Genomic DNA, 25,641 nt, shown 5'->3' with positions numbered 1-25,641 from the left:
ATTCGTAGATCATTGAGCAAAAGCCACAGAAACAGCCCCTTTGGCCCACACCAATCATCAAGCACCCATCTACATTTGAGATTTTTGATCATTGGGTGTGCTGCCCACCTCCAAATTGGTGACAGCAATACAGCCAACCCTCTACTAATATAGTAAACACACAGCCAGAACATAGCTCCAGCTTTTTAGAAACACTGCCTCACTTGAAGAAAGGCAGCTTGCAATTAAACGTATGACAGCAAATGGCATTTAAAATTACACTGCCCACTTGTGTCCATGCTTTGTTTAATTGGGTGGAAACAGGCACTTCGGCCCAGAGTCCATGCTGACCAGCCGATCCCCATACACGAACACTATCCTACATACTAGGGACCATTTACAATTTTCACCAAAGCTAATTAAGCTACAAACCTGTACAATTTGGGAGTGTGGGAGGAAACCTGAGTGCCCGGAGAAAACCCATGCAGTCATGGGGAGAACGTACATACTCCGTACAGACAGCACCCGTAGTCAGGATGGAACTCGGGTCTCTGGCGCTGTGAAGCAGCAGCTCGACCGCTACGCCATTGTGCCTGTTGTGATTCATGAAAATTCCCAAACCTCTTCCTGCAAATCCTCGATTGCTTTAAACCCTGTTACTCCAGATTTCATTACTCAGATGATTTATATTTTCCTCCTCCCCTGGATGCGTTCTTTTCCATTTCTCCATTCTATCCTATAACTTGCAGAATACATTTTATTTTTCCAATATCCACACAAGACAGTCACAGCAATCAATAATCACACGTGGGGACTAACTTAAGAAATCAAAATCTACAGCTGTTGTCAAAATACTGAATTTATGCTTTTGGTCGGAACCCAGTCTTCCAGAGACCCCACTTTGAACATCTAGGACCCCATCTTTGTGCACTAGTTAAAATTCTCACCCTCAGATCTTTTCATAGTTGCTCCAGCCTCCTTTTGCAAATTCCTCCAGTTTCACCTTTGCCTGCACTCCTGATGACCTGACTGCAATCAGTTACATGCTTGAACCTCTTCCAACCCAATTTTAAATCAGGATAACTTCCCAATTCCTCACTCTCTTCAAATTTATTTTTCAGCAACGTTCTCCCTTCATTGCTTGCCATCTACTTCATTTTTTATCCACTCCGTTTGCAAGACAGCTTAGAGGCATTATCAAACCAAACATGCACTGGCAGAAAATTAGTCTTTATATCCCTCCCCATACATCAGCATTTCACCGTCCGGCGCGGCCTGGAACGTGGCAACTTCAACAGCCTGACCGCGGGAGAAGACGGCAGGGGAAGAGAAAAGACATTCTGGCCTTCCATCACAGTGAGGATGTGACTGGAGGAGACTCACTGTGATGGATGTTTCTTTTTTTTGTTTTGTGTTGGTATGTGATTGTGTGTGTTATTGCTTATTTTTATTGCTCTTATTGTTGGACTGTGGGTAATAGAATTTTGTCCAAAAGACTTGTTTTTTTGGATGACAATAAAGGTTATTCCGATTCTGATTTCTGTGTCATATGAAAATACCCATTAATTTTCCTTCTCAAAATGAGTTAGTTAATGCCACACACACTGAATACAGATCACCCTGACCATCCTACTCTAGAGTATTTTACTTTCTTTCTTGCAAACTTCCATTTGTCCCATCAGCAACCATTACTATTTCTAGCTTATTAGCTGACTATCTCTATTACTATAACTACTGACATCTGCAGATACTGAACTGGATCCAGCTCTGACCCTGGGGTCCAGAATGATTTTCACCCACCCCTACCAAAAATAAGTAATGACCATCTCAACCTTAGTTTCCCACCATTCTTCAACCTATGCTCTTGCCTGAGTGTGTCAAGAGCCCCAATGAGGCAACAATTCAATGCTTCCTGAAAATCCATTCAGACTATGCCAACATTATTATCCAGTCTTCCAAAAACTAGCACACTTGTGAAATACAACTCATCCAAGAGCTGGCTGCCTGGACCACCCCATGTGTTTCTGGTGCTTAAAGATTTATATCAAACTCCTGATCACAAGAATGCTCTCTAAATTCACCCGGGTGTAATTCATTTGCCAGCTTACCATTCATTTTCTTCAAGAATAAATCAATATAGTGGTTCATCTTTGGTCCTTGGCAGTTTTGATAGAGAAGATTTAGGAGTTGTGTTTAAAGTTCCTGCCATCTCCTGTGGCTTGCATTAAGAGTCAATGGTGCATGCAGCAAAGTCTAATAACTTATCCACATTAAACACTAGCCTATTTGAGAAATGACTTCCTTTCACACTATTTTCCTGACATGAGAGAAAGTAGTATAGTAAAAGTAGACCTGTCTCCATTTCTAATTTTCCAATTTAGAATTTCTCAAGAAATAGAGGAAAGCTGCAATATACCTTGAGAGTAGCCTATTTAAATTCAAATGTTCATATTGAAGTTGAAGACAATACTCAATTTCTGCAACTCTTTCCTTCACACCACTACCCACATATTTTGAATAACAGATCTTACTATTTTTGTTAATGTCCCATTTTATTCTAATCTGTACCAGCCTCTTAGTATTATTACCACCGTCTTAACGGAAAGATTTACTTAAAACCAAGCAAAATTTGGCTGAATAGTCCATTCCCCATCTACATTTAATTCTTAAGCTTGCTTTTGGGCTTTTGCTTTGTTGGAACCACTTAACATTATTTGGACTAATATTCGAATTCAGTCCACACAGATAGCTTTTACAGTTTCTGCAGATTTATTTACAGAGTATTCATTTAAATATGCACTAAAATACCTCTCTTCGAAAGATAGAAAATTAATTTTAGAAAGTCGTAACTGAGGTAAAAAATAAACTGAAACACAAAGTACAATTTGTTTAATTCAAAGACATGCCGTTTCAGCTAGACCATTAGAATATGTTTTCTCTTGGCATGAATAGGACTACACAAAGCAATCATTTTAGCCAGCTAACATCAATCAAAAAATCTAAGGATATGAAATGAGAAAAAACAAATTCTCTCAGGTTTGCAATGGTATAATTCTAGTACAAAACAAACATAGTATCCTACAGGGAGCATCCTTGGAGAACATGGATAGGTGACATTTTGGGACAGGACCCCAAACATCTCCATGGGTCCTGCTTGATCTGCTGAGTTATTCCTGCACTGTGTCTTTTTCTGTAAACCAGTATCTGCGGTTTCTTGTTTCTACATGATTTCCTGCAGGCAGCTTTCAAACAAGCACAACTATGCCCAATTCCCTTTCACTGTACGGCTGGCAACATACAAGCCACAAACCTACACAGTAGCGAACAGTTCATTAAATCTGTTCAGCAACAGCATTATATATTAGCACATTTTCGTTCCTCGAGTACTTTTCTAAGTGTAGAGAACAACACTACGCCGTTTCAAAATTACATTTAATCTTCTCTGAAAGTTGGCAGATTAGCAGTTTGAGCCACCATAAAGTCTGTCCGATCTACATTTAGAATTCAAAATCTTTTCACACCATCATTTTAGAAATTATGGAGCAGCAAAGAATGCAAAACCTTGGCAGCAATGAACTGCAACAAGCACATCAAACATGCACATGAAATTCAGAAACTGCACAAAGCTTTAATGTATTTCATGGTGCGTTATTGGGATTTCTTTAGGGTACGTGGAAGGTTTAATTATTTAATTCATTTATGATGAAAGAAATATGCTTCTAGATTGGAGAATATTTTTTACAACAATCCCATTCATTTTCTCAAATTTTTAAAAAACAAATTAAATGAAATTACATCAGGAGTTTTGAGAATAGGGCAAATTGAATGAATATAATAGACCACTTTTGTGACATCGACAGCACATGGCTGACTCAGTTCTCAGGTGTGGTTGGTACCTGAAAATATAACTAGGATCCGATTTTTTACATTAAATGGTCAAATTATTCCCCAAAAAAATTGCCCTTAAAAATAGTCTATTTATTGTTGATCCTGACTGTAACTCTACATACTTACCTCTACTCATCAGTTCTTCAACAGCGCATCAGTCCCAGACAAAAACAACATACAACTACTTACCAGGGGTACTTACAATTATCCTGCTCCAAAGACTATTCTTCAGACCAGTACTTACCATAGCCATCTTGCAGGTTCTGGAAAGCCAATGTTCATTAGTATTAACTTACCTGCACACCAAATATTTAACAATCAAAGTTCCAATCATTACCTTTATTTTACAAATTATTTTACTTTAAAACTCATTAACAATGGAGATCATCACTTACTCACCACTGATCTTTTACTTTCTAAGCAGCACACCATTAAATCTTGATTTTTTAAACTTTTGTTCTTTACTTCGTGTGGATATTTTCATTTGATCCCCAAGCAATGAAATAAAATCCATCTATATTTACAACGTATTCACAAAATGTTACAAGAGATTTACTTGTGATGCAGTGTCACATTAACGTTATTTTAACGTCATATGCAAGCTAAATCGGGTATCTCATCTAATGTGTCTGTGATCCATGGAAGCACAACAGTACCTGATCAAGAATGTAGTTGCGTTTCTTGCGAGCAGCAATCTGGATGAGACGGTTCAAGCACTGTGTAGCTTGCTGAATTAGGACGTCCCAGCGGCCAGCATAATTGCGTTGACGCCGAAGTCCCATCACCTGTGAAAATGGCAAAAGCCCCTTTTGAAATGATTCTTTGGCTCTCAGTGACTACTTTGTTTTCAGTGAGAACTCACTGTCTTGTAACCAACGCAACTGGGGTTTTCCCATCTTTGTGAAAATGTTAGTCAATCTCGTCTGCTGCAGTCATCATATGTCCTTTAACCAAGCTTCTACTTTTACAATCCCGGTTTCTGACAAAATGGGGGGGGGTGGGAAGTAAAAAAAAGACAATTCGCAATTCATGCAGAGGAAGCACTTTTGACATTCATAGGAATGGCGGATTAAATAACATTTAAGACAAGTTCAGCCTACCCGCAGCGATTATTCAACATTTGTGAATGCACCTGTATTATGGTATTCTGTAGCAGAATAAAAAAATTGAAAATATCACCGCATTAACTGCAAACTGATCTTTGACCCTCATACAACACTACTGGTAGAGCTTTATCAAAGAATTACAATTCTACTCCATTCCTCCCACATTCGGACAAAGGCATGTGAAAAATCCGACCAGCATGCAGAATTGCTAATGCACCATTGTACCTCCAAAAGTACTTTTTACAAGTTCGCTTTTTTTAAACTTGCAAACCGGATCAGAGTTTACAATATTGTTGGGAAAACCAGAACCCAATGAAGTCATCATCAGAGCTACATACAATTCAGGACATGTTAGAAAATGGGCCATTCCACACGCGATGTAGCTACCTTCATCTTTTCCATTATGGCGTTTGTTCCGAGGATGTTGTACTTCTTCCATGGGTGGCCGGCCGCATGCACTGCAGCCCATGTTGTTTTCCCCGCTGCAGGGAGGCCAACCATCATCAGGATCTTTAAAAAAAGACAAAACTTTGCACTTTCAAGGTATGTCCTCTTCTCATTTTCGCCAAACACCAATTATTATCAGCTTTTCTTGAATAAATGAAGCCTTGCACAAACTTACATTTTATTGCACCACCAGTATGGAAAAATCCATTTTGCAATAAGGTAATATTAACAACATTTGACACTAAGTACTCAAAGAATTGGTCCAGTGGGGAGCTGGAGACACGGCTGCCAAGAGTAGAATAATGAAAATATTAAGGATGCAGTTTTCTTCCTATTGTGTCTTACCAATTATCATGTTTCTACCATGGCAAGCAACAAACGTCCACAGTAGTAAGAGATGGTGTTAGGGATGGTGCAGCAGTTCGTGTGCACCTGTCAGCACAGTCCCATAAACTTAATGGGAAAGATGGTGTTCACACAATGCTACGTTCCATTCCAAAGTCAATATATTGCTTCGGCATTTATATGCACAAAATAGCACATATCATCTGTGCATTTCATCAATCAAGATTCATCAATCACCATTTTGGGCTTTAGTTTAATGTTGTGCAACTAGAGGATGCGGAGAGGGTGTTTCCAGCAGTGGGAGTTTCTAGGGCCAGAGGGCATGGCCTCAAAATAAAAAGACTGCACCTTGAGAATGGAAATGAGGAGGAATTGCTTTAGTCAGAGGGTGGTGAATATGTGGAATTCACTGCCACAGATGGCTGTGGAGGTCATGTCATTGGGTATGTTTCCAACGGAGATTGATAGGTTCTTGATTGTGTGTTAAAGGTTACGGGGGGGGGAGGCAGGAGAATGGGGTTGAGAGGGAAAAACAGGAGAATGGGGTTGAGGGAAAAACAGATCAGCCATGATCGAATGGCAGAGCAGACTCGATGGGACGAATGGCCCAATTCTGCTTCTATGTCATGATCTTATGAATTAAATAGTAATTATCAACAAATCAACATCTCAATTTGAACCATTATAATAAAATTAAGTAGATGGCCTTGGAATCAGAAACAGCACAAGAACATCCCGTCCAATAGATGCCGAGATAGCAAAAGCACAGTTGCAATCTTCAAAAATTCTCTAAATTCTAAAAACAGCATACTCGAAAACCTTCCTTATAAAAGAAGGGGGGGGGGGGGGGGGGCGGGGCGGAGGAAGAGAGCAGTAAACTGTAGGACCGTTAATTAACATGTGCCACAATGAAAAAGGTGTGTGTGTGCGTGCATGTGTACACCTTCCCTGCATGGAGGAACTACAACTAGAGGAGATCAGTTTCAGAATGTGGCCTGCTATAGTTGCTATTTCTTCGTAATCAGCAATGCTGTGGGGGTTCAATGAACTGACTCAAGTAGCAGAATGCAGCAGCACAATGGGACAAATTAGGAATGTATAATAAGAACAAAGGACCTCAAACACAAAACGTTAACTGTTTTGTCTTTCCACAGATGCTGTCTTAGCTGTCAGGGGATCCAGACTTTTCTACTTTTATTTCAGATTTCCAGCAACTGCAGCTTTTGGTTTTCAATGGATAATAAAAGCTATCTTTGTCAGCAATATCCAAACGCGCAAATGAAGAGAAAAGTCAGGATTGGACAAGTTAAAAAATAGACCTGGCATGGGATTGAACAAATACCTACCTCACACTCTGACTTTGACTTTGGTGCTGCTGTGCCTGTCATCCGCTGATCCAAGGGCACATGCTGAATGTATGTGAATCCATCGGGAATTCTGCACCATGGCTCCTTCTGCCCAAAGTTGAATTCAACGGCACAGTTTTTTGTCAACACATGTGGGAACAACGGACGTCCGCCGAGAACTGTCTTCTTGGCTCTGAACGCAACCCCAAGCCACCTGCCGTTCTTCGTGTAGGACATCTCCACGTCTTCACCAACGTCATAGTTCTAAAGATGCAAAGGACAGTAATGGCTGGAATGTTCCAAGCTGCAATGTTCAGCAATGAAATGTTTCAGAACTGGATGAAGCAGCAATTACAACCTAACAACAAATTTGCTTTCACACCAGGTGCTGCCTCAGGTAGAGAGTGTCAGCCTGCACCTGGAGACCAAATATTATTCCTAGCAATCTACTCAAGAACCAAAAGACTTAATGTGACACAATGTATTTTTTTTAAATTTGTACCTTCTTTGTAGCCAACACTATATTTGGCAAAAAAGAAAAACAAACTGCTGGAAGAACTCAGCAGGTCAGACAGCATCTTTTTCATATTTTTATTTCATATTTCAGATACAGCGCGGAAACAGGCCTTTTCGGCCCACCAAGTCCGCGCCGCCCTGCGATCCCCGCACACTAACACTATTAACACTATCCTACACACACTAGGGACAATTTTTACATTTACCCAGTCAATTAACCTACATACCTGTACGTCTTTGGAGTGTGGGAGGAAACCGAAGATCTCGGAGAAAACCCACGCAGGTCACGGGGAGAACGTACAAACTCCTTACAGTACAGCACCCGTAGTCAGGATCGAACCTGAGTCTCCGGTGCTGCATTCGCTGTAAAGCAGCAACTCTACCACTGCGCCACCGTGCCGCCCTGTGGAGTAAATTCTGCCCATTCCTTCCTCAGATGCTGCCCAATCCGCTGAGTTACTCCAGCAGTTTGCTTTTTGCTCAAGACTCCCACATCTGCAGTTCCTTGTGTCTACACGGTATTCTTCATTTGGTTTATTTTCTTTTTTGCAACTCATGTATGGTAATAGTTTGCCTGTACAGCATGAAAATCAAAGTTTTCCACTGTTTCTCGGTACACGTGACAATAATAAGCAAGCACTAACACCAATAGATGTTTTGATATAAAGGGAACCAAAGGATATGGAGCTAGCACTGGGAAATGGTGCTGAAAGAAAAGCTCAGCATGATCTTATTGAATGACGGAGCAGAGGTGAAGGAGCACTTGTCCTGTTCCTAGTTCTACTAATGTTGTTATGTTTTTAATACAACATAGATCCAGGCAGACCAGCACAGACCAAATGGTTTTAAGCTCCATCAAAGATTGATGTATGAATCTTGTGAATAACCAGAAACCATAATTACTAGACAGCAACCACCGACTACACAGGAAGAAGCATGCCAACACCATAGTTACTACAGTAGCATCATTATTCCAGCTTGAAACCTGTCTTCTAATATCTTGTAACATTTTAATTATCTTTTGTCGTATTGCTCTAGAGGAAACATCAAGCTAATGCGAAAACAAATCGTAGTCAAATGCCAACCTGCATCTGTCACACCAGTCTTTAGGTTTAAAGAAAGAGAATACAACACGATGCAGCTACAAGATAGCATTTTTAACAAATAATTGATTTGTTCAAATAATAACTCCAGGAATCCCTGCTTGTGGCATTGAGTGAAATGGTATTGTAAAATGTTTAATTCAATTACATTTCCAATACTTACAATTAGACACCCCAGCACATCGTTTTCAGAAAATCGCTCTCCGTAGTCATGAAATTTGCAGCTTGATGACTTCTTCCCTGTCCCTCCAAACCCATATGAGAATTCTTCCTCACCTAAAAATAACAATTAATTTGAGATTTGAGAGGCTTTGGAGTGTGGGAGGAAACCGAAGATCTCAGAGAAATCCCACGCAGGTTACGAGGAGAAGGTATGAACTCCATACAGACAAGCACCTGTAGTCAGGAGCAAACCCTGGTCTATGGTGCTGTAAGGCAGTAGCTCTACCGCTGCGCCACCATGCCGCCCACAAGGACACAAAATTCGGTGCCATGGGAAACACATCCTAAGCCAAGCAACAGGCAGATGGCATAGATGGGTCGAGAACTGCGTGCAGTCCTGCAAGCCTGACAAGGTTCTTCACATGCCTATGGGAGATTGAAAATTTTGAAATCTCCCACAAGGAGGACCAAGGTGGTAAGGAAAAAGTAGAATAGAAGAGTAGACCTGTGAGAAACAAAAAGAGAGCTTCTGTTGATAAGTAAAAGGCAACATAGATTAGCCGAAGTTAATGTGGAGGTCATAGAACCAAGGCACGATAAGAATAAGATACAGAATAAGAAAAGATCAGAAAATTTTAATGTATTTTGATTGCAAAACAGTGGAGTTCTACTGTGAAGGAGCAGCAGAAAGCCTTCTACAAGATGGCACACAAGGCGTTAATAAACAAATTTGTGAATGATTTGAGAGTAACATACCAGCATATATTGAGGATTAGTTAATGGAGAAAAAACACAGTGAAATAAATGTTGGGGAGCGTGTGATAATGCAAGGATTTGCAGCGGCCCCAGCTGCTCACGATTTATAGCACTGATTTGGAGAACAGAGCCATGGCAATATCTCCAAGTTTGCTGAAGATGCTCAACTAGGTGACGAAGTAACTATAAATGGGCTAGATGAATGACATGGATATTGTGCATGGAACAGTGGAAAAATACAAGGTCACCTCTGGTGATGGGGGAAAATAGAGGAGGATTTTTTTTCCCCAATGATGAGAGATTGGAAAGTGTTGATTTTCAAAGGGACCTGGATGTCAAATCACAAAACTTTACATGGCACACAAGTGAGAATGCAAACAATATATTGTTTAACTTCAATCCTTTCAACATTAATACTTTATTCCCATCACTTAAAGTCATAAGTGATAGTAGCAGAATTAGGCCATTTGGCCCATCAAGCCTACTCCACCATTCAATCATGGCTGATCTATTTCTCCCCCCTAACCTTCTCCTGCCTTCTCCCCATAACATCAAACAAAGAAAATTACCAACATGTGTGAGAATAACCTCCTGATTAAAAAAAAAAACTCCTCCTCTGTAAAGCACTAGTAATGTAGCAACTGCCACTTCCGGCAGCGGCCATGGTAAAGCTAACAAACCTGAACAACACCATCTATCCAATTACACGGCCACCAAAACAAAAAATAACAATGCTCAAAGTCCATTACTAGCAAAATCTGTTTTTAGACAAGCCTGATCAATCTGGAAAGCCTTTTCCATTCAATCTCAAAAAGACTAAAATATCTAGAAATTCATTGAGTGTATTTTACATCCTGTCACAGACCGGATTCACCATTTCAATGCTTATGACAGCACAAATTGTGGTGGTGCATCACTTAATTCAATTGCCATTAGTGTCTCACTGGAATTCCACAATGAACAAAGGCATAATGGAGATTCCAGGACAATAACTTTCACCAAGGGCTTTCCCTCAATGTGATTTTAATTGACGGGCGCAATTTAATATAGAAAACTAATACCAACATTGATCAAAGTGACGGGTGTTAAGTCAGAATAACAAAGCAAAAGAGATCAACTGACGAGTCATATTACTTGATATTAACTACTTGGGCTCAAAGCAGGTCAACAGCCTAAAAGTAATGTTGTACACTTTAGCTGGAGGCACAAGTAGTAATTGCATAACTAACAAATAGACAAGAAATCTAATGACAAAAGACTGCATTTGGTACCTTTCTAAACGTATATCACAGTATATCATTAAAACCATGATTTGAACACAAAACAATCTAGTTTAGTAATAAGATACCCGATGAGATGGCTAACACAAAGAAAATATAGAGGAACTAAACAGACAACATCTAAGAATTAAGAATAGCCCTGCCAGGACATCAAGGAGCAAACCCAAATCAAACCATGGACAGAGGATAGAGCTCGATTTGTCAAGGAACTGCTTCGGTCTCCTTTCAGCAGCATCCGTCAAGAAGCATGCCAATGGAATTGGAATACAAATCCCACTGTATTAGAAAAGCTTGCACTGCATCCGAATGTAAGAATAATGTATATAAAATAATCTAAATAAATTCCTTTAACTTTCCATTTTTTTCATAAATGAACTCAAATTCTTGAAATGAATTGGAACTCAAAGTTGGTGGCATCACTGCCACAACTCTAAATGTTGTTAGTTTCAAAGCATGCTTCTCTTTCAGTTCACATAATGGAGTCAACCGAATAAGCTTTGATCTAGAAAACTAGCTGGCACAATACTTCCACCAAAGCACAGCATAACTCCACATCTTATGATCTAATTAACCAATTGTACATACCTGAAACAAATCAAGGGTTAAACATAACAAACCCCAAATCAAATTCAAAATAATGAATAAGCATTTATGGATTGTAAAAAGATTAGAATTAATTTGCTTACCTAACTGCGTACTGCATGAATCAAGTGACCAGCCAACACGAACGACATGGGGATCAGGCTCGGTTGGAGGGAGATGCTTAACTGGAATCTCTTCGTTAATCTAGAAACAAAATTAGGAATTGCTAAAACTTCATTAGTATTGCATACTAAATTACTAACTGAATTAAAAATGGAAGAATGACAGCAGATTTAGAATGAAAAGAGTCAGTTCAGCAAAGAGCACAACAATCACCATCCGTGTAAAACTGTTTCTACAACAATTCAATGCTAATTGATTCACAAAACTGGAGTTAATTTTAATGACTGTGTCTCTACATATTTCTAATAGATTGCTTATTTCCCCCTGTCACCAAATCCACAAAAGAAACATTGCTTATATCTCAAATACTGATCACTGATGCAAGGCATAAACATAATATTAATTTATTAAACTGGAAGGGCATCACAACCAACTGTCCTCCATATCCACACACAATAACTTCCAGCAAAAGCCAATGGATAACTATTAGAAAAGAGTATCCAAATTAAGATTATATCTTTAAAATTGAGGGACTAAGGCTATTTGTAATATCTCAGATAAACTCAGCATGACTGAATCTGGGCCTTTCTAATCTGGACACTTCAAATATCCATTGAAACGTATGGTCACAAGAAGTCAAAGCACCAAACTCACATGGTATTTTCTCTATGCACCGTGGGCAGCTTCTGATGGGCATTCCCATACTATTCAGTTTATAAGTGGTTAACACAAAAAACGTGTCAATCACCAAAACTCAATGGAATACAAATGAGTTTTACATACCCTTAGAATTTAACCAAGAGCTCGATGCCTTCTTGTGAACATATGGTGTACCTGAATATACTGATCCAGCTAAATTCTGATTAAAGCACTGCAATTAATGGCATAATTCCTTACGATTATATAACTTTGATATAAATGCCAACATTCCATTACTTTGTATACCATTATATTAATTTTCTTGATCTGTCAATCTCAAGAATCGTTTTTGCTATTATGTAATAACTACATTCGCTTCACAACGAAAATAATTCAGACATCCTAGTAAGAATTATATCCCTCTTTCCAACATTCTAATCAAAGCTTAGCACCGTCACTGAAATCTTTTAATTTTCCTTGCTAATGTTTTGCTCCCCTATATGCAGCTCAGTGCGTTGTGTAATCTTGAAACTGGAAATCAACTGTTGTTCCTTCTAATGCCTCATACAGTAAACCCTTGTTTTAACAAACCCCTTTATAACAGATTTTGGTTATAGCGGACGGATCTGTTGATGCACCGCTTCCCGGCTACATATAGCCCTGACTTCCAACACCACCCCTGGCTCACAAGATGCACCAGCCCCAGGGAGCAGCATTTCTTCAGGCTGCGGCCATCAACACGAAATGCTGGGTCACCGTGGAACTCCCTCCCATCTCATCAGCTGCTGCTTAATTCTTGGAAGATGCTGGCGACTGCAAGGGAGAAGGAGACGGCAGCGGAGCGGGGTATGGACAAAGCGACGGCCGACAGGAAGAGGCGACAGCTGGTGAAAGGGGAAGGAAGGAGCCCCAAGGTGATCGAGCGCAACTTGTCAATGGGAGCGGCCTGAAGGAAGAGCTGACGACTAGGGACTGCAGCATGAGCCGCAGCAACAGCCATGTCAACTGGACCCTGCGGTGGTTGGCGAAAATGTACTCGCTGGTGTAGACCAGCGGCATCGGCACCTAATTTTAAGGTGAAATGACAGTGCTAGAGTAACTCAGCAGACTGAATCAGTCTAAAGGGTCCCGACGTCACCTATTCATGTTCTCCAGAGGTGCTGCCTGACCCGCTGAGTTACTCCAGCACTCGTGTCCTTTTGTGTATTAATCATCATCTGCAGTTCTAAGTTTCATCTACATACTATGATTATATGTTACTCGGTTATCGCGGACAATCAGCAATAAAACAAACAACATCTCCCCCCCCCCCCTTAACATGGAACTGAAAATACAAAATGTAATAGAAAACTCAGGCTTGCATTATTGCTGCGGAGTTTATATCCCATTTGGCACCATCCAACAAGTACTTTTATCTTGCTGATCCACTGCATAAGCTTGGTCACTAAGGGATTTAGTGAAATATTCTGACACAAGTGCAAAAAAAACCAATTCATAGCAAACACCTGCACTGCAGGAATGTTATAAATCTGAGATCAATCCAAAGTAAGAAAATGTTTGGAGGAAATCTCACTCTCCTACCTTTCATAGTCAATCTCAGCCTTGACATATAATTTACAGTTCATGACATTATCATTGCCAACAACCTGTAACATGAATATCCTACATGATTTCTGTAATTAAGTATTGCAATGTAATGGTCGGCCAGTTATTGTCCAAAATTATGAAAACAGGCATTTAAATTGCGAATTTTAAAGTGGTATTACAATAGAAAGCTACAAAATGCTCTTATAACAGCCTTAATAACCCACCTGCATAAAAACCTAATAGGACAGTTGAGTAATGAAGAGAACGAGTTGGTCCAGGATAAAAGCTTTCATAATTAAAGTTAAGATATTATTCCTTTTGCCTCTAAGATCTGGGAAAACTGAAAGGCTGCATAAGAAAATGTCCATTCCAAAAACGGTTCTTGCACAATAAATTGTTTTGCTCTTTGCTTTCATAGCTTGCCATGATCTCCCTTCCCAGGTAAAGCTAGGAAATGGTAAGTCATCACTGCAACATTTTAGCAAAAGAAGTGTTCAGATCAACATCAGCACTGCTTCGCTTTGCATCTGGATGCAGAACCTCCGTCATTCAGTTCCTGGCAAGTAACTAATGACCCAAGAGAACTTTTCACGTTCCATGTAAATTACTTCACCCACTCATGCACGACCAACTATTCATTACCTCCATTCCATCTGCTCAAATACAAAAATATCAGTATTTATCCAATCTGTTATTAAATGGTTCCACCAGAAATATCACCAACCTTCCAAGCCATCATAATCAAATCCCTCCTAACGCCAGATCACTGCCATCTCCACCCTTAAATCACACACCTATTTCACTTATGTCCACAATGAATTATGCCAAATCCCTGCCCCTCAGAGAAATTAATTTAGTATTAACAACCCATGTCACGCCCTAGATCCATTGCAAACTTTCATACCCGTTGCTCTCCAATGCTGTTCCGCTGTACCTTTTCCCATTCTTTGCTCAGCACGTAGTTTTCAAAAACAACAAAATTCCTCACCTCCACCACATTGAGTAACATCTTTCATGATCTTTTACAAGATCCTCAAAACCCATTCCTTCACCATCTCAAGCTCAAGTTGCATTAAAGCTACTGCATCGTTCAAAGTTGGCTTTGCTGAAGCGAGTATGTTTCTTTGGTACCTGTTAACGTTAGGCTGGGTGCATTTTCTGCCTTCCTAGGAATGATACAGCGACTACGTTGAACAGGACGGAGCTTTAGAAAATGCATTAATAAAAATACAGTTCCCTTTAAAGTTCGATTACTTGCAGGGCAATTTTAAATGTGGAATAATAACTTTTGCCTAAATCTCAATGGAAACGTGGCTCAATATGGGGCGTTCCAAGACAGCACAAGGAAATCCAGGGATTCAGAAATGATACCACCCCTCCCACCCTGAATTCTTAATCCGAACAGCACTACTGGAAGCAGTGAACAAAGTTCAGACACGTCACTATTGGCGCAGGAAGGAGGAATCGGGGTTCTGTAGGGTCACTATCAAGTACATTCCAGCAAGTGGCTCATGAGCAACACTGGCAGAGATCCAGGAGCAGTTCACTTGCCTAGCCAGAGGTACTTAGGAGACACGTACGGGGAGAAAAGAAAATGGGCGTTGCCATGCCCTCAAAAGAAAAATGTAAGTACCTTAACTTCAAAACAAACTCTCCCCTTGTTGACCCCATATGTTGCTCGTGCTCCTGACCACAGATATGCAAATCCTTCAATAGTCAATGGGTAGCCACTCAAGCGGTCTCTAGCTACTTTAAAGTGCAGATCACAGTTATCTAGGATGGAAAACAGGGAAAATGTAAGACAGTGAAACAAGAAAATATTAAATTAAACCAGTCAAGACTAGCCTGAAAATAGTTTGTTACCAAGGCACCGTTTAATACTTACAAGTATCAATGGCCACACAGGTTTCATCAAATTCTTCCTCATCATCCTCTGCAGGTGGCTGGGGAGATTTTGCTCTGTCAAAAAGCCGTGAAAAAATTGTTATTATCAGCTCCATAAAGAACAACTGCATACAAGCTCAATTCATGATCAGAGATGACAGCTTTTTCACCACTTTTTAGTGCATATTATTCATTTTGGCAAAAAGTCCCAAGTTAAAACCTTTGATTTGATTTTTTATTGCTCAGACATAATTATGGTGTATATTGAATAAAGTTCCATTCTTTTAACCGTCACACTGATTTCTTATTCCATAGCAAGACCAAAACTTTTAAGACTTTTAAGAAAACTTTTAAGAAAACAAACCTTTGAACTGAATTTTTTAAATATTCACCTTAGGCACTAGTCTGTGACCCAAAGGATCAGTCCTCAGGAACCTGAATATTACGCTGATTACACACAACCTATTACAGTCACTCTTTTCTGTTCACCAGCACAGGGAGAAATTATCGTTAAGTCTACCTAACTGCTCTAGGCCAAGAACAAACATTGAAAATCCCAACCAAACTAAATCCACCACACTATAAATCACCATTCATCCTTCCCACCAAGAAAGCAGCAATGGGAAATGAAAACACAACTCGATTATTTCTACTTGTTACATCATGACATTCTGAGACTTCTTCATGACTTCTTCAGTCTGAAGAAGGGTCTCGACCCGAAACGTCACCCATTCCTTCTCTCCTAGATGCTGCCTGACCTGCTGAGTTACTCCAGCATTTTGTGATACCATGACATTCTGACAAGGCAAGAACTATTTTCAGGGATAATCTTACTGAAATGGATTAGTCAAACATCACACAAATTTCACTGGCACACTATTTATCTGTTACCTTTTCCATTCAGAACAGTGGTTGAAATGAAAGAGCCAACTACAAAGATAAAGTGAACGATCTTCAAATTAAAGCAATTATTATCTTGTAATTCTTTAACAATAAAGTCAAGAGAGGATTTATACCCAGAGAGCAGACGTTTCCAGCATTTACGCACCAAATCCTCAGCAAAATGGGTGGTCCTGATGAAGACTAGCTTAGTTAGTGTTACTCACCGACCATAACTCCTGTCCTCTCTGTATTCATAATATCCATGCCCTTGGTCAGGAAAGGGTCTCTTTCTGCTCAACTGTTTGATTGCAGATTGATCCACAAATTCTTCCTTAACTGCAACTGGTTGAAATTCTATACAAACAATATTGTATATTAGACATGTCGCTTCATCTACTGCAGGCCTTGTTCAAAGAGCCTGAAGCTGCCATACACAGATTTCAAGCGATTAGAATACACATTTCCATCGGATTAATAAGAGTGGATAAAGAAGGAAATTAGTCATACAATCTGCTGTAATTACAACAATGGTCAAATACAGCACTCGAGACAGTTCTAAAATGTATTTAAATCCAACCGGACTTTGGAAATTAATGCCCTTACCAAGACAGAGCTCACCAAGACAGATGCTCAGATTCTGACTGTACTAAATGAACTTGCCAACTGGCAGTTTTATGCACCAGCCCAAATTTAGTATTGCTAACAAAAAGATAAGTTATTAGTTTTGCCCTGGTTTTAATACTTGAATAAAGCAAAATCTCTAGGGTATAGCTTCTCTACTGTTCAGGTAACAGAGCCTCAAAGTTTCACAAAGATTTGCATGACGCAAGGTCTTGCATCTATTTGGTGAGTACGACATCACTATGCATTCAGTTTCTGGATTGAAATGACAGGTCCTGTGCATAGAAAGCTACACTCTATCCTGCAAGGAACAAAGGCTCACTTACAGTTGGTTTTGGCATAGAGATGAAAGAAATATCTGAAGGCCTTGAAAACATGATTAGCTTGAAAGTGCATGGGTGCCATAATGCAGTGATGGAAACTCACTCAATTACAATATTAGAAACTAGTGAATAGCAAACATATCCTACAATTCTCCTATGGAAAGGTATGGAAATCAGGAACAAATTAGTAATACTGCTTGGAAGCAATGTTGAAAGTTAAAAAGGAAATCATATGGTAACTATAGCAACAAAATATGGTAGAAATATACAACTAAGAAAATGTTCCATCAGCTTTAAAATATTTCTGGTTACAGGGTTGTAAAAATAAAATCAGGGTGTAGGAAAGCTTGGTTTTTAACAGTTGAGGTGTAATCTGGCGTGAAAATTAACCAATAGATTTGAATTATTAATGTTTCCCAGACAATTTTTGACATTGGACAAAATAACATTCTAATGGGCTTTCAACTGTATGGTTAAGGATGTCATGGATAGCTGTAGATTAAAATGGACATAATATTAGCAAGAGTAATGAGCAGAGAGATTGGACAGTTTTCCAACGAATGAGCTGAAAAAACGGTAGGGAGGAGATTAAATTCTCAAAAATATGTCATGAGGTATCTTTGGCAGAGATTAAGGAGACTTCAAAATGATTTTAAGGAAGGAAAAAGAATAGGAGCCTTCAGAGACTAAGTGGGCATTTATGCTTGGAGATGCAGGAGATGAACACTTCACTTCAACTTTTGTGGAGAAAGAGTGAGGGAACTCAGGAAAGATCATGGGGATGTCTTGGAGAGAGTATGTACTAAATTAGAGGTTGTGCTCGATGAATGTAGGTAAATATTCGGATTTGGATCAGGTACATCCAGAAATTGAGAGAAGCTGAAGAAACTGTAGAAGCCGTAGCTGAGATATCTTCATCATCATTAACCAAGGATGCAGCCCCAGAAGACTGGAGGTTGGTAATGTCATGAAAGGCTATAAAAATTTCAAGAAAGGCTATAAAAATTTCAAGAAAGGCTATAAAAAAAATCTAGGAACAATAAACCAGCAAGCCAAATATCTGTGTTGGTAAATTACACGCAGGGATTCTGAGGGATATGATATACATATATTTGGAAAGACAGGGGTTGATTAGGAACAGTCAGGAAGGTTTAATGTGTGGGAGTCTAGTCTGATCATTCTGAAGAAAATCCCCAACATGAAATATCACCTATTCATGAAGATAGACATAAGGTGCTGGAGTAACTCAGCAGGTCAGGCAGCCTCTCTGGACAAAAAGGGTGGGTGACATTTTGGGTTGGAATCCTTCTTCAGACCTATACATGTTCTCCAGAGATGCTGACTGACCCGCTGAGTTACTCCAGCACTTTGTGTTGGTCTGGTTAAGAACAAAGGCAGTCCCTGGGTTCTGATCTAGAGAATTTCTCTGTTAAATCAGAAAGCTCAATTTTCTATCGTAACCCACATCATATCACACTACACACTCGCTATAATTCTCTTATTGAATAATCACCCTGCTACCTATAATTGAAATAAAGAAATACATAGTGCATCCAGTCATTAATAAATAATATGAAACAGGTTACTGTTATTATTAGCTGCAAAAATGCTTTAAACATGCATGGGAAACTTTGAGCAGTCGGATTTTTGCAAGTCAGATCATTCATAACACAGGTTGAGATAGATAATTTTTTGGAGAATCAAGGAAAATGTGCCAATTAATGCAGTCAATGCACAGGATGACCATGATCTTACTAAAGAGTGGAGATGTCCAACATAGCTTACATATGCTTTTAAAGATTGATAACTTAATCGGTAAACATAAACAAATAGATATATACACCTAACTGGGTATTCAAATTGCAGACACTAATCTAATTTAAGTAACGATACAAAATAATTGCACTTAACAAAAACATCCAGACAGGTGTGTGCTTGTTTAATAGTCTTCCCATCATTCATACTGAGCATGTGAAACTGGTTAATCAGGAACACAGGATTATTAAACTTTGGTCAAAAGACTGGTAATTAAAATCTTCATTCCACAAATAATAGAAAAATAAAATATGTGTGTTTAAAATCATTCAAAACAACAGGCTTACCCTGCTTTGTTGTTGCTGCTTGCTCGCTGGCTGGTCTCTCCCAGCTTCTCTCGACATTTCCTTGCCTGGACCCTCCAAAATCACTGTATTGATTATCACACTGATTAAAAGAGTTCACAGTACCATCATAATTTGAATCACCAGCATCAGTCCCATCATCTGAAAGAAATTGAAAATAAACCAAACTGAAAAGATGCAGATAGTATTTTAAAAGAATGCATTTTTTAGACTGGTCTGTTCAATCTTTTGACATACAGATTTGACATACAAATCTACCCGTTAAGTAACCACTAAACAGCCTTCCTTATGTGCATCTTAAAGTTCTCACTTGAAAACTAGGCAATTGTTTTTATTGTCCTATGAACACCTGTCCCTATACCTCGTCCCTCTACTGTGTCCAGGGACCCCGACAGTCCTTTCAGGTTAGGCAGAGGTTCACTTGCACCTCCTCCAACCTCATCTACTGTATCCGTTATTCAAGATGTAGACCAGGGCTCATGTTGTCGACCTCCCCATGGTGAGCCCTGTCAACTGACCTCAGTCAGGCGAACGACAACAAACAGAGGCAGCAGAAGCAGCTTCATAACTTCTGTTGCCTCAAACGCAAGAAGAAGATGTAGACCCTTATACATCGGCGAGACTAAACGCAGACTGGGCAATCGTTTCGTGGAACACCTTCGCTCAGCCCGCCTGAACCAACCTGCTCTGCCGGTTGCTGGACACTTTAATTCTCCTTCCCATTCCTCCACATGTCCTTCTAGGTCTCCTCCATTGTTAGAGTGAAGCTAAACGCAAATTGGAGGAACAGCATCTCATATTTCACCTGGGCAGCTTACAGCCCAGTGGTATGAATATTGATTTCTCTCACTTCAGGTAGCCCCGGCATTCCCTCTCTCTCTATCCCTCCCCCACCCAAGTCGCACTAGCTTTTATTTGAACTAAAGGCAATGTTTTTAATGGAATCGCATCATATTATAAAACTTTGGTTAGGCACAATTTGGAGTTCTGGTTGGATGTGCAGGTTTGGAGAGGGTGCGGAAGAGGTTTATCTAGATAATCCCTGGAAGTTTTCTGATCAGCCTGAAGACGAGTCACGACCCAAAACATTGTCCATCCATTCCGCCTAGCACTTTTGTTTTTTGCTCAGAAATTATATCTCATTCGTTTCAAAATTCGGTGACCATCTGCCCCAACATTGATCAACTGGAAAACTGGAACCAACAACTTTAGATTCTGACCAAGTCTGGTAACATTTTGATTATACAAAAGAGAACTCTCGACCTATCCGCACACAGGAAGTATCTTCACATAGCTGCAGCAGTTGCCACCATCTTTTCCAAAGCAATTGGGCTGTGGGATCAAGCCTAACAAGATGTAACCACAAAATCTAAATTAACAATCTAGCCTGGCATTAATGTATTACTAGACTGGTGATCCTGGGTGAATTTAAACGAGCATCTGCAGTTCTTTCTTATACAAATGAATACTAGACAATATATACTGGAGAGTTAGGATTTTGCAAGTGTAATGACACTAAAATATCAATGTAAGTTGGAATGCTTCTATTCAAAATATGCCTTTGGGCCCCAAAAAAGATACGATACAAATGCAAGTTAATGCGAGTATAAAATACTCAGAACACTGGATGCTGCCTGGTCCAGTTCAAATGTGAATCACACTAGCCTATTGTATCATGCAAGGCACAATGTATCACTATTCTCAGAGGATTGTTGTTGTCAACTTCCACGCAAGCAGCACCATACATTAAATGTTGTACTGGTGTACAACTGTTAAATGGAACTTGCACCATCTCCTCCATGCAATCAGAAAAAACATGCCCCACTCAAATACAAGAATCTTTCTCAAAAATAATTTTACAGAATGTTATAAAGCCTCAGTTATCCAACATTTCGTCCAAATAATGTATTCCCAAAAGTAATTTGTAGTTAGCATTACATTCTTAAAACCCATTGGACAAATCTGCTGATAGAAAATAGTTTTATAATTTCCAATTGACATTACTGATCAATAAAACAGTAACTCCTTGTAGAGTTTCTGCTTACTCCCTCTAAAAGCTCCAAGATCCAAATGTTCAACTCTTGATTATAGTATGCTATTTAATGACCAGGATGAAATGCCATTTCTAGTGCTGTTCATTAAAATCTTTTCAGAAACCACAATGGTTAGATGAAGGTGTGAGTGTTCAGGCGTAAAAGGATTAATTTTAAAATCACATGATTGACTGGAACCATTTTAGAACCCAGTCAAGAAAGCAACACATTATAAACTATTTCTGAAACGTTGGAATATTTAATATCTTGTTCTCTGCTACTCAAAATGCGATTCAAACTGCATTTCAGAATTTATTCAAACTCCATACAGAATTTATCCAAAAATTAGATTACAACACAATTAATCCAATCCAAAATATCAAGCCTACTATTGCCCCATCAAAATGTCCGACTGGTTCATACCCATCCTGCTTGACCTGATGAAACAGCCAATTCCAGTTAATTATCCTAGTTTGCCATTAATCTGTGTCTGGAGATACCTGGAAATACCAAAAGATGGTTGCAGCTCAATCCTATCCAGTGCTTCTACAACCATCTACTTAAAAACATTTTTCAAAACTAATAAACTTGTCAAGCGACTTCTCAGCTTGGCCAGCACAGTCTTACATGAAAACAGCAACATCAGGCCACCTGTGGATGTGAATCTACATCTAGCACAAGGTACAACAAAGTGAAGTCAATGTTCTCTTTGCTGGATGGTTTGAAGATAAAAGATCCACTGTAAGATATGACCACCAACACACTTCACACAACCATTATTAAAATTTATATTGAACAACAGTTCTTTTAGATGCTTCTTCACAACACAACTGGCTACTATAGTCTGCTAGCTGTAAAGTGAGGTGTGGAACAAAACTCTTCCCACTTTCTTCAGTCTTTCCCTCTTATGCAAGTCTTTGATAGTTTACCTGTGCAAGCAAGACCCACATGCCACACACAAATGCATTTCACATTTATCACAGCACTAGAAGCCACAAGGCCGTTGTCTATGCCAACCTCCAACAGACCAAGCCCATTAGTTTCATTCTCATTAATCATATTCCCACGTAGACCTACAACTTATTTTATCTCATATGCTTCACAACTAAATCACCATATGCAGTTAAGCAATATCAATATGCTGAAATACTGCATCATAAAATAACAAGACATTAGCTTGTAGTTAGAATTTCCAGACAATATCAAAGACCAGCTTTTCCAACATACAATGACTGGCAAAGCCAACGGGGTAGATAATCTGCCAGGGAGTGCCTTAATGTCAATCAATCCAGCCTGCATTTTGACAACAAAACTTTACTTTCATATTCCAATTTTAAACAGCAATTCAATAGATCCATCATTTAATGTAAACAGATGAATGAAATCAAACTCAATTCTATGTTGAACTTGTGATAAATTACCCGTCTATTCTCTCACTGGATCAACTTGCTCATGACACTAAACTAAGTGGAAATGTCAGCATTAATACGGATGCAAAGCGTATGTTCCAGCTGAGAGTGGGCAGCAACATGGCACACAAAATACAATGTAGATAAATGAAGGTTATGCACCGGATAAAAATAGAAGGCACGTGATGTTGATAATATTTTAAATGGCAAGAGATTTAGAATAGTTAATGTTCAAAAGGGACCAGGAGTAATTGTATACAGTGGCTGAAAGCTAGCGTGTAGGCTCAGCAGATAAGTTAGAAAGGCATACCGTGGCTTTTGGTGTGGGGATTTAAAAGTACAGATGTCTTGTTAAAATTACATTACATTTTTACATTAGATCATAGTACATTAGGTACATTTTTAATGTTCACGCTGAAAAATGGGTAGGCATGCCACACAGGGAGTACAACAAAGATTTAAAAAGACAACGTGCTGGAGTAACTGCGGGTCAGGCAGCATCTCTGGAGAAAAAGGATAGGCGAGACATTTCCAGACGGGACCCTTCTTCAAAATGTCTCTTTGAATGGCAGGACTGCTATATGAGAAGAGACCACGGTATATTCACCTCCATTATTGAAAGTTTGTAAGAATATGAAGAGACCTCATTGAAACATACTAGAGTAGATATACAGAAGATGTTTCCCTAGCAGAGGATCCAGAGCAAAGGGAGATGATTTCAAAACAAAGTGTCAACCATTCAGGTTTCCAGGAAGGAGGTACATGGAGTCAAACAGCATGAAAATAGGGTCTTCAGCCCAACTTGTCCAAGCTGACCAAAATGCCCCACCTGCACTGGTTCGATCTGCATCTGTTTGGCCCATAGCTAAGTCCCCTGATTCTTGATTCCTCTACTCTGTGCAAAAGACAGTACATGTACCCTATCTATTTCCTCATGATCTTATACACCTTTTATTCCCTCATTTTCATGTGCCCAAAGGAATAAAGTCCTATCCCTCTTCGAAAGAATGGTCAATTTTGGAATTGTTCACTCCCGCAGGCTCGGTCATATAAATCTGAAATTGACAGACTTTTCAGCATTAGAGGATTCAGGGAAATTCAGGAAAACAGTGTTATACTAGGAGATCGGCCATTGCCTAGTTGCATGGGAAGTAGATTCAAGGCACTGAAAGATCAACTCTCATTGCTACATAATGTTTCCCTTGAAGTACTGGACAATTCACATAATTAGTTGTAACCCACGACTCTGAAAAGTAGGACTGAATTTATTCATCTGCAGTTCTTTTTAAGGATGAAAACAACTATGGTACTTCTGGCAATGTTTCATAGCCTGTGTATGGGCACATTTTCATGTAGCTCAGATGATTTAAAGTTTTTGGTGAAAATCTAAACTTGCACCTCGGCAATCAATTTCTATGCGTCAGATCTATTTTCATCCAAGGTCAAAATCTGAATTTACAGTGCATTCTCAAACTTCCTCCTGGCTCATAAGGTTATAGATGCTCTCACCAGTGTGTTAGATTTTGTAATAATCTATCAGCTGGTCATTGTTCTTATTCATTCCCTATACAACAATTTACATTCCAATAACACAACTAACATTGTGAAATATCCCAAGGCACTTCAGAAGAGTTGAGCCAAACCCTCACATCACGCAAAAAGAAACAACATAAAGGTTACTAAATATAATTAACGAAAGTAGGTTAATTTGAACTTGCTCCATCATTGCTCCTCCATCTCAATATTTTTCTGTACTCTGTGGATTCCCTTAATATCCAGAAATCTACTGATCTCTGAATGACCTCAATGTCTAAGCATCCACAAATGTGCAGTGTAGAAAATTCCAAGGATTCACCATCTCAGTGAACAAATGTCTCCTTCTCTTAGTCCTATTATTCTGAGACTCATACCCGGGGGAAACATCGCTCAAGCAATGACTTTATCAAGCTTTCTAAGAATTTGGTCATAATAAAATCACCTTTAATTCCTCTGAACTGCAGCGAACAAGGAAGTTTTTATATAATCTCATCATCCCAGGAACTATTCTGCTAAAACTCTACACGATACACCAGGTGTGATCCAATCGGTTCTATGTAATGGCAAACATTTGTTCAAAGAGTTAAATACACGAATGCTTGTTATGAAAGAGAAGGCAGAGGGGCAAAGAGACCAAATGAAAATTTCTGACCGTAGGCAAATGAAACACTCAGTCTTTCGAATGATCATAACGCTCCGTCAAATTTGGATAAGCGAGCTCCCACACATTGTAATTTGAAAATGACCTGGGATGACCTGTCCTATCAAGAGAGGCCGGACAGTTTAGGTCAGTATTCCTTAGAGTAGAGTTTAGAATGAGCGGTGACCTTATTCAAAACATACAAGAACCCAAGGAGGCTTGACAGGCTGGACGGTGAAATGTTTTTGCTCAAGGGAGTCAGAAACAAGGGGATGCAAAGCTGTGAAATAAGGACTGGCCATATAAAATGGAGGTATGCAGAAAATTCTCATCT

At 39.4% G+C, this 25,641-nt stretch overlaps 1 protein-coding gene across 1 annotated transcript in view; it reads right to left on the bottom strand.

Annotated features, from left to right (window-relative positions):
* Nucleotides 1–25,641, bottom strand: part of LOC144611870 (heterogeneous nuclear ribonucleoprotein U-like protein 1) — a 40,143-nt gene that overhangs the window by 9,198 nt on the left and 5,304 nt on the right. The window contains 9 exon segments of the mRNA XM_078431179.1: nt 4,524–4,652; nt 5,361–5,483; nt 7,112–7,375; nt 8,894–9,006; nt 11,615–11,714; nt 15,493–15,632; nt 15,745–15,818; nt 16,850–16,979; nt 19,672–19,830. Coding sequence (XP_078287305.1) covers nt 4,524–4,652; nt 5,361–5,483; nt 7,112–7,375; nt 8,894–9,006; nt 11,615–11,714; nt 15,493–15,632; nt 15,745–15,818; nt 16,850–16,979; nt 19,672–19,830 — 1,232 coding nt within the window.

This window comes from Rhinoraja longicauda, chromosome 41, assembly GCF_053455715.1.
Source record: "Rhinoraja longicauda isolate Sanriku21f chromosome 41, sRhiLon1.1, whole genome shotgun sequence".
Lineage (NCBI taxonomy): Eukaryota > Metazoa > Chordata > Chondrichthyes > Rajiformes > Arhynchobatidae > Rhinoraja > Rhinoraja longicauda.
Note: the sequence above shows the minus strand (reverse complement) of the source record. Positions and strands in the feature narration are given on the sequence as shown.